General features: G+C 70.2%; 1 protein-coding gene across 1 annotated transcript; it reads left to right on the forward strand.

Moving 5' to 3' along the window:
- Positions 1 to 398: 398 nt before the first annotated feature.
- CDIPT (CDP-diacylglycerol--inositol 3-phosphatidyltransferase) lies at positions 399 to 8,542 on the forward strand. The gene is given in 11 exon segments (XM_068171225.1): positions 399 to 593; positions 1,374 to 1,420; positions 1,422 to 1,509; positions 2,471 to 2,517; positions 2,519 to 2,566; positions 2,568 to 2,591; positions 2,593 to 2,627; positions 3,136 to 3,172; positions 3,175 to 3,219; positions 5,160 to 5,240; positions 8,299 to 8,542. Coding segments are annotated over 11 exon segments (657 nt in total). The 5' UTR covers positions 399 to 541; the 3' UTR covers positions 8,452 to 8,542.
- The last annotated feature ends 1,431 nt before the right edge of the window (positions 8,543 to 9,973 follow it).

A 9,973-nucleotide genomic window follows, 5' to 3' on the forward strand; every position in this document is an offset into this window, starting at 1 on the left:
CGATCAATCTGCTGATCAACGAAGCGATCGATCAATTGAGTCTTTGATTGCTTCATTGGCGCTCGGGGGCGCGGCCGCGGTGCACGCCGGGAGCCGCCCACTGCCCTGCCAGCCGCCTCCTGATTGGCTCTGAGCCGCCTGCGGGCCCTCCCCTCCCGCGTCAGCCGCCGGGAGCCGCCCCCCTGCCCTGCCAGCCCGCTTCCTGATTGGCTCTGAGCCGCCCGCGGGCCCTCCCCGCTCCCTCCCTCCCCGGAGCCGCCCCCTGCCCTTGCCAGCCGCTTCCTGATTGGCCCTGAACTGCCCGAGGACCCTCCCCCGCGCGGTGCACGCCGGGAGCCGCCGCCGTACCGCTCCCCCCCCTCCCTCTCTCCCGCTGTCCGCCGCCGATTGGTCGCGCCGCAGGGCCGAGCTCGGCGGCGATTGGCTGAGAGGCGGAGCGGGGGGCGGGAACTTCCGAGCCGGGGGCGCGGGGCCGCGGAGCCGGGGGGGGGAAGCGCGGAAAGGGTTTGGGGGTCCCTGGGGGAGGGGGGGTCCCGGGGCCATGGCGGAGGGGGAGGCGCTGAAGGTCTTCCTGTTCGTGCCCAACATCATCGGTGAGCCGCGGGGGGGGGCGGCGGGGGGAGGGCAGGGAGGGGGCTGGGGACGAGCTGGGAGGCACTGGGAGGCACTGGGAGGGGACTGGGAGGCACTGGGGGGGGACTGGGAGGCACCGGGAGTGGACTGGGAGGGCACTGGGAGGGCACTGGGAGGCACTGGGGAGGGACTGGGGGGGCACTGGGAGGGCACTGGGGGGGGACTGGGAGGGACTGGGAGGCACTGGGGAGGGACTGGGGAGGGACTGGGGGGCACTGGGAGGGACTGGGAGGCACCGGGAGTGGACTGGGAGGGGACTGGGAGGCACTGGGGGGGGCACTGGGAGGGCACTGGGAGGGCACTGGGAGGGACTGGGAGGGCACTGGGAGGGACTGGGAGGCACTGGGAGGGCACTGGGAGGGACTGGGAGGGACTGGGGAGAGCACTGGGAGGCACTGGGAGGGACTGGGAGGCACTGGGAGGGGCACTGGGAGGCACTGGGGGGGCACTGGGAGGGGATTGGGAGGCACTGGGGGGGCACTGGGAGGCACTGGGAGGGGACTGGGAGGCACTGGGGGGCACTGGGAGGGACTGGGAGGGCACTGGGGAGGGACTGGGAGGCACTGGGAGGGACTGAGGAGGGACTGGGAGGCACTGGGAGGGGACTGGGAGGCACTGGGGGGCACTGGGAGAGGGGACTGGGAGGCACTGGGAGGGGATTGGGAGGCACTGGGAGGGGGACTGGGAGGCACTGGGAGGCTCTCAGAGGCCTCTCTGAGCTCTGGCCCCGCCCCCTCCAGGCTACGCTCGCATCCTATTGGCTGCCATCGCCTTCTACCTGCTGCCAGGGGCAGCCAGGAGTGGCCATGAGCTGCTACGGCCTCAGCGCCCTGTTGGACGCCGTCGACGGTCACATGGCGCGGCTGCTGGACCAGGGTGGGGGCGGGGCTTCTGCCCTGGGGCGGGGCTTCTGCTCATGGGGGCGGGGCTTCTACTCCCGGGGGCGGGGACTCCCCAGGGGGAAGCGTGGCTTGGGTGGCTAGGGGCCAATGGGACCCTCCCAGTCCCCCTCCCCAGTCCCCTCCCCAGTCCCCTCCCAGTCCCCCTCCCCCAGTCCCCTCCCCAGTCCCCCTCACAGTCCCCTCCCAGTCCCCCTCCCAGTCCCCCTCCCAGCCCCCTCCCCAGTCCCCCTCCCAGTCCCCTCCCAGTCCCCCTCCCAATCCCCTCCCAGTCCCCTCCCAGTCCCCCTCCCAGTCCCCCGTCCCAGTCCCCCTCCCAGTCTCCTCCCAATTCCCTTCCAATCCCCTCCCAGTCCCCCTCCCAGTCCCCCTCCCAGTCCCCCTCCCAGTCCCCCTCCCAGTCCCCTCCCAGTCCCCCCTCCCAGTCCCCCTCCCAGTCCCCCCTCCCAGTCTCCTCCCAATTCCCCTTCCAATCCCCTCCCAGCCCCCTCCCAGCCCCCTCCCAGTCCCTCCCCAGTCCCCCTCCCAGTCCCCTCCCAGTCCCCTCCCAGTCCCCTCCCAGTCCCCCTCTCAGTGCCCCTCCCAGTCCCCTCCCAGTCCCCTCCCAGTCCCTCCCCAGTCCCCTCCCCAGTCCCTCCCCAGTCCCCTCCCCAGTCCCCTCCCAGTCCCCTCCCAGTCCCCCCTCCCAGTCCCTCCCAGTCCCCCCTCCCAGCCCCCTCCCAGTCCCTCCCCAGTCCCCTCCCAGTCCCCTCCCCAGCCCCCTCCCAGTTCCCCTCCCAGTCCCCCTCCCAGTCCCCTCCCAATCCCCTCCCAGTCCCCTCCCAGTCCCCCTCCCAATCCCCTCCCCAATCCCCTCCCAGTCCCCTCCCAGTCCCCTCCCAGCCCCGCCCAGCCCCGCCCAGGCCCCGCCCCGTGCCAGCCGCTGGCCCCGCCCCCAGGCTCGCGCTTGGGCGCCATGCTGGACATGCTGACCGACCGCCTGGCCCACCGCCTGCCTCTTGGTCAACCTGGCTGTGCTCTACCCCGGGGCGGCCCTCGCTCTTCCAGCTCAGCCTGGCCGGTCGACCTGGCCTCCCATTGGCTGCACATGCACTGGTGGGAGGGGCTGGGAGGGGCTGGGAGGGGACTGGGAGGGGATTGGGAGGGGGACTGGGAGGGACTGGGAGAGGCTGGGAGGGGATTGGGAGGGGGCTGGGAGGAACTGGGAGGGGACTGGGAGGGGATTGGGAGGGGACTGGAAGGGGACTGGAAGGGGGACTGGGAGGGGATTGGGAGGGACTGGGAGGGGGTTGGGAGGGGACTGGGAGGGGGACTGGGGAGGAGACTGGGAGGGGACTGGGAGGGACTGGGAAGGGGACTGGGAGGGGGTTGGGAGGGGACTGGGAGGGACTGGGAGGGGGGTTGGGAGGGGATTGGGAGGGGGCTGGGAGGGGCTGGGAGGGGATTGGGAGGGGGCTGGGAGGGGACTGGGGAGGGGACTGGGAGGGGACAGGGAGGGGGATTGGGAGGGGACTGGGAAGGGACTGGGAGGGGACCTGGGAGGCACTGGGGTGGGCGTGCCCCACTGTAACCCCGCCCCCAGCCCCCTCTCCCCCAATTGCAGCGCAACCCTGCAGGGGGGGCGGAGCCACAAGGCCATCGGGGGGGGCGGGGTCTCCCCATCCTGCGGCTCTACTACAGCAACAGGGTGAGACTGGGAGGGGGCTGGGGGGCACTGGGAGGGGACTGGGAGGCGCTGGGGGGCGCTGGGAGGGCACTGTGGGGCGCTGGGAGGGCACTGGGAGGGCACTGGGGGGCACTGGGAGGCACTGGGAGGGCACTGGGAGGGCACTGAGGGCACTGGGAGGCACTGGGAGGGCACTGGGGGGCACTGGGAGGGCACTGGGAGGGAGCTGGGAGGCACTGGGGAGGCACTGGGGGGCACTGGGAGGGCACTGGGGGGCACTGGGGAGGCACTGGGAGGCACTGGGAGGGCACTCGGGGGCACTGGGGTGGCACTGGGAGGGCGAGTGGGAGGCACTGGGGGCGCTGGGAGGGCACTGTGGGGCGCTGGGGAGGCACTGGGAGGGAGCTGGGAGGCACTGGGGAGGCACTGGGGGGCACTGGGAGGCACTGGGGGGGCACTGGGAGGCACTGGGAGGGCACTGGGGGGCACTGGGAGGGCACTGGGAGGTACTGGGGAGGCACTGGGAGGGCACTGGGGAGGAGACTGGGAGGCACTGGGAGTGGAGTGGGAGGCACTGGGAGGCACTGGGAGGGCACTGGGGGGGAGCTGGGAGGCACTGGGGGACACTGGGAGGCACTGGGAGGGCACTGGGGGGCACTGGGAGGGCACTGGGGGGGGAGCTGGGAGGCACTGGGAGGGCACTGGGAGGCACTGGGAGGCACTGGGAGGGCAGTGGGGGGGAGCTGGGAGGCACTGGGGGCACTGGGAGGCACTGGGAGGCACTGGGAGGCACTGGGAGGGCACTGGGAGGCACTGGGAGGGGACTGGGAGGGGACTGGGAGGCACTGGGGGGGCACTGGGGGGCACTGGGAGGGCGCTGGGAGGCACTGGGAGGGCACTGGGAGGCACTGGGAGGGCACTGGGAGGGCACTGGGGGGGCACTGGGAGGCACTGGGGGGGAGCTGGGAGGCACTGGGAGGGCACTGGGAGGCACTGGGGGGGAGCTGGGGGGCACTGGGAGGGCACTGGGAGGTACTGGGGAGGCACTGGGAGGCACTGGGAGGGCAGTGGGGGGGCACTGGGAGGCACTGGGGGGGCACTGGGAGGCACTGGGGGGCCACTGGGAGGGCACTGGGGGGCACTGGGGAGGGCACTGGGAGGCACTGGGAGGCACTGGGGGGCACTGGGAGGGGCACTGGGGGGGAGCTGGGAGGCACTGGGGAGGCACTGGGGGGCACTGGGAGGCACTGGGAGGCACTGGGGGGCACTGGAGGGCACTGGGGGGGCACTGGGAGGCACTGGGGGGCACTGGGAGGCACTGGGGGGCGCTGGGAGGCGCTGGGGGGGGCGCTGGGAGGCACTGGGGGGGCACTGGGAGGCACTGGGGGGCACTGGGAGGGCACTGGGAGGCACTGGGGGGGAGCTGGGAGGGCACTGGGAGGCACTGGGAGGCACTGGGGGGGAGCTGGGGGGCACTGGGGAGGCACTGGGAGGCACTGGGAGGGCACTGGGGAGGGCACTGGGAGGGCACTGGGGGGGCACTGGGAGGCACTGGGAGGGCACTGGGGGGGCACTGGGAGGGCACTGGGAGGGGACTGGGAGGCACTGGGGGGGAGCTGGGAGGCACTGGAGGGGCACTGGGAGGCACTGGGGGGCACTGGGAGGCACTGGGAGGCACTGGGGGGGCACTGGGGGGGGCACTGGGAGGCACTGGGGGGGAGCTGGGAGGCACTGGGAGGGCACTGGGGGGCACTGGGAGGGCACTGGGGGGGGAGCTGGGAGGGCACTGGGAGGCACTGGAGAGGGCACTGGGAGGCTCCAGCCGCAGCTCGGAGGCGCGGGAGGGGGAGGGGGGGAGTGGCTTGAGGGTGCGGGGGCGTGGCCGGGCGGGGCGGGAGCCAATGGGAGCGCGCGGGGGGCGGGGCCAGGGCAGCCCCTGAGCCGCCCCTCCGCTCCCTCAGCCTCTCCTCTTCCTGCTGTGCGCCGGCAACGAAGCCTTCTACTGCTGCCTGAGCCTGCTGGCCACGGGCGAGGGGCCCGGTGCGGCGGGGGGCGCTGGGGGGCGGCTGGGGGGGCGCTGGGAGGGGGAGTGGGGAGGGGGGAGGGAGGGACTGGGAGGGACTGGGAGGGACCTGGGAGAGATTGGAAGGGACTGGGAGCGCTAAAAGCCATCCTGTGGCTTCGTAGTGGTTCTTCAAAGGGCAACGCCGGGGTGGGACCCACTGGGGGTCTTAAAAGGGCAATGGGGGAGGCTGGGTTGGGAGCCAGACTGGGAGTACTGGGGGGTGACTGGGAGGCACTGGGAGCAATGGAAGTGACTGGGAGCCATACTGGGAGCACTGGAAGCCAGACTGGGAGTACTGGGAGGGACTGGGAGCCAAACTGGGAGCACTGGGGGGGACTGGGAGCCAAACTGGGAGCACTGGGAGGGATTGGGAGCTATACTGGGAGGGACTGGGAGCTAGACTAGGAGCACTGGGAGGGACTGGGAGCACTGAGAGGGACTGGGAGCCAAACTGGGAGGGGACTGGGAGCCAAACTGGGAAGGACTGGGAGCCATACTGGGAGCACTGGGATGGACTGAGAGGGACTGAGAGCCACACTAGGAGTACTGGGAGGGACTGGGAGCCAGACTGGGAGCACTGGGAGGGACTGGGAGCCAAACTGGGAGCACTGGGAGGGACTGGGAGCACTGAGAGGGACTGGGAGTCAGACTGGGAGGGACTGGGAGCCAGACTGGGGAGCACTGGGAGGGACTGGGAGCACTGGGAGGGACTGGGGAGCCAAACTGGGAGGGACTGGGAGCCATACTGGGAGCACTGGGATGGACTGAGAGGGACTGAGAGCCACACTAGGAGTACTGGGAGGGACTGGGAGCCAGACTGGGAGCACTGGGAGGGACTTGGAGGAGCACTGGGAGGGACTGGGAGGGACTGGGAGCCATACTGGGAGCACTGGGAGGGACTGGGAGCCAGACTGGGAGGGACTGGGAGGCACTGGAATGGAATAGAAAGGGACTGGGAGCCAGACTGGGAGCACTGGGAGGGACTGAGAGTCACACCAGGAGTACTGGGAGGGATTGGGAGCTAAACTGGGAGCACTGGGAGCGACTGGAAGCAGTGGGATGGGACTGGGAGCACTGGAACCATCCTGAGAGGGAGCTGGGAGCCAGACTGGGAGCCAGACTGGGACCCACTGGGGGTTACTGGGAGGGACTGGGAGCAGTGGGAGGGGACTGGGAGCACTGGGAGGGGACTGGGAGGGAACTGGGAGCCACACTGGGAGCACTGGGGTGTGACTGGGAGCCAAACTGGAAGGGACTGGGAGGCACTGGGAGCAGTGGGGAGTCAAACTGGGAGCACTGGGAGGGACTGGGAGCCAAACTGGGGTGCACTGGGGGGTAACTGGGAGGCCCTGGGAGCAGTGGGAGGGGACTGGGAGCCATAGTGGGAGGCACTGGGATGGACTGGGAGGGGATTGAGAGGGGGCTGGGAGGGTCTGGAGCCAGACTGGGAGCACTGGGAGCCATACTGGGGGTTACTGGGAGGGACTGGGAGCAGTGGGAGGGAATTGGGAGGGGATTGAGAGGCACTGGAGCCAGACTGGGACCCCCCCCAGCAGCTCTTCAAAGGGCAACGCTGGGTGGGGCCCACTGGGAGTCTTAAAAGGGCGATGGGGGAGGCTGGGCTGGGAGCACTGGGAGGGGCTGGGGAGGGCACTGGGGGAGACTGGGAGGGGCTGGGAGCCATCCTGGGGTGCACTGGGAGGGGACTGGGAGGGGACTGGGATGGAGTGGGAGGGGACTGGGAGCGCTGGAACCATCCTGGGAGGGCACTGGGAGCCAGACTGGGACCCACTGGGAGTTACTGGGAGGGACTGGGAGCAGTGGGAGGGAACTGGGAGCCATAGGGGGAGGCACTGGGATGGACTGGGAGGGACTGGAGCCAGACTGGGACCCCCCCAGCAGCTCTTCAAAGGGCAACGCTGGGTGGGACCCACTGGGGGTCTTCAAAGGGCAATGGGGGAGGCTGGGCTGGGAGCCAGACTGGGAGCACTGGGAGGGACTGAGAGTCACACCAGGAGTACTGGGAGGGATTGGGAGCTAAACTGGGAGCACGGGGAGAGACTGGGAGCAGTGGGATGGGACTGGGAGCACTGGGACCATCCCGAGAGGGAGCTGGGAGCCAGACTGGGACCCACTGGGGGTTACTGGGAGGGACTGGGAGCAGTGGGAGGGGATTGGGAGCACTGGGAGGGAACTGGGAGCCATAGTGGGATGCACTGGGGGGTGACTGGGAGGCACTGGGAGCACTGGGAGGGGACTGGGAGGGGAACTGGGAGCCACACTGGGAGCACTGGGGTGTGACTGGGAGCCAAACTGGGAGGGACTGGGAGGCACTGGGAGCAGTGGGAGTCAAACTGGGAGCACTGGGAGGGACTGGGAGCCAAACTGGGGTGCACTGGGGGGTAACTGGGAGGCCCTGGGAGCAGTGGGAGGGGACTGGGAACCATAGTGGGAGGCACTGGGATGAACTGGGAGGGGGGCTGGGAGGATCTGGAGCCAGACTGGGAGCACTGGGAGCCATACTGGGGGTTACTGGGAGGGACTGGGAGCAGTGGGAGGGAATTGGGAGGGGATTGAGAGGGACTGGAGCCAGAGTGGGACCCCCCCCAGCAGCTCTTCAAAGGGGCAACGCTGGGTGGGGACCCACTGGGGGTCTTCAAAGGGCGATGGGGGGAGGCCGGGCTGGGAGCACTGGGAGGGGCTGGGAGCCACCTGGGGTGCACTGGGGGGTGACTGGGAGGGGGGCTGGGAGGGACTGGGAGCCCTGGGAGGGAACTGGGAGCTATAGGGGCAGGCACTGGGATGGACTGGGAGGGAACTAGGAGGGTCTGGAGCCAGACTGGGACCCCCCCAGCAGCTCTTCAAAGGGCAACGCTGGGTGGGACCCACTGCAGCTCTTCAAAGGGCGATGGGGGAGGCCGGGCTGGGAGCGCTGGGAGGGGGCTGGGAGCGCTGGGAGGGGGCTGGGAGGCACTGGGGGGTGCCTGGGAGGCACTGGGAGCCCTGACCTCCCCTCCCCCCTCCCTCCCCTGCAGCTCTGCCGGGGGGGGGTGGGGCTGTTCCGGGCCGGGGTCTGGCTCGGGGCCCCCTTGGCCGCCCTCAAGTTCGGAGTCAACCTCCTGCAGCTGGGGGCAGCGGCCGAGGCCTTGGCTGCCATCGACGCCTCGGAGCGCCCCAAGAAGGCCTGAGGGGGGGATGCACCGCCCCACCCCCCCCCCAGGGGTACCCCCCACCCCCCAGAGACCTTCCTGAGACACCCCCCCCCCAAAAAAAAAACCCAACCCCAAAAGCTGGGGAGGAAATAAAACTCTGAATGGAGCAGGGAGAGGAAAGAGAGAGGAGGGGAAGGGGGGGGGGGGGCTGGGAGGGGAACTGGGAGGGACCTGGGAGGGGGACTGGGGGGGGACTGGGAGGGGACTGGGGGGGACTGGGAGGGACTGGTGGGGACTGGGAGGGACTGGGAGAGACTGGGAGGGGATTGGGAGGGACTGGGAGGGGACTGGGAGGGGACTGGGAGGGACTGGGAGGGGATTGGGAGGGGACTGGGAGGGGACTGGGAGGGACTGGGAGGGGACTGGGGAGGGACTGGGAGGGGATTGGGAGGGACTGGGAGGGGGCTGGGAAGGGACTGGGAGGGGACTGGGATGGACTGGGAGGGGATGGGGAGGGGATTGGGAGGGGCTGGGAGGGACTGGGAGGGGATTGGGAGGGGATCTGGGGGGGGACTGGGAAGGACTGGGAGGGACTGGGAGGGGCTGGGAGGGATTGGGAGGGACTGGGAGGCACTGGGAGCAGTGGGAGGGGACTGGGAGCGCTGGAACCATCCTGGGAGGGAACTGGGAGCCAGACTGGGACCCACTGGGGGTTACTGGGAGGCACTGGGAGGGAACTGGGAGGGGATTGAGAAGGGGCTGGGGTCGACTGGGAGGGAGTGGGAGCAGTGGGAGGGAATTGGGAGGGGATTGGGAGGGACTGGAGCCAGACTGGGACCCCCCCAGCAGCTCTTCAAAGGGTAATGCTGGGTGGGACCCACTGCAGCTCTTCAAAGGGCGATGGGGGAGGCTGAGCTGGGAGCGCTGGGGAGGGGGCTGGGAGGGACTAGGATGGATTGGGGAGGGGACTGGGAGGGGTTGGGAGGGACAGGGAGGGGACTGGGAGGGGAGTAGGAGGCACTGGGAGGGGTTGGGAGGGACTGGGGGGGATTGGGAGCCAGGCTGGGATCCCTCAGCAGCTCTTCAAAGGGCAACGCTGGGTGGGACCCACTGGGGGTCTTCAAAGGGGTGATGGGGGAGGCTGGGGCTGGGAGCGCTGGGAGGGGGCTGGGTGAGGAACTGGGAGGGACTGGGAGGGACTGGGAGCACTGGGATGGAATAGAAGGGAACTGGGAGCCCCCCCAGCAGCTCTTCAAAGGGCAACGCTGGGTGGGGCCCACTGCAGCTCTTCAAAGGGCGATGGGGGAGGCTGGGCTGGGAGCACTGGGAGGGACTAGGGGGGGGACTGGGGGAGACTGGGAGGGGATTTGGGGGGACTGGGAGGGACTGGGAGCCAGGCTGGGATCCCCTCAGCAGCTCTTCAAAGGGCAACGCTGGGTGGGACCCACTGCAGCTCTTCAAAGGGCGATGGGGGAGGCTGGGCTGGGAGCGCTGGGAGGGGACTGGGAAGGACCTGGGGGAGGGGTCCTGGGGTGGGGGCGTTTGGGGGGGGGGATTT

Source organism: Melanerpes formicivorus, unplaced genomic scaffold, assembly GCF_026170545.1.
Source record: "Melanerpes formicivorus ecotype bairdi unplaced genomic scaffold, bMelFor1.0.p_v2 SCAF_2453, whole genome shotgun sequence".
NCBI classification, from domain to species: domain Eukaryota; kingdom Metazoa; phylum Chordata; class Aves; order Piciformes; family Picidae; genus Melanerpes; species Melanerpes formicivorus.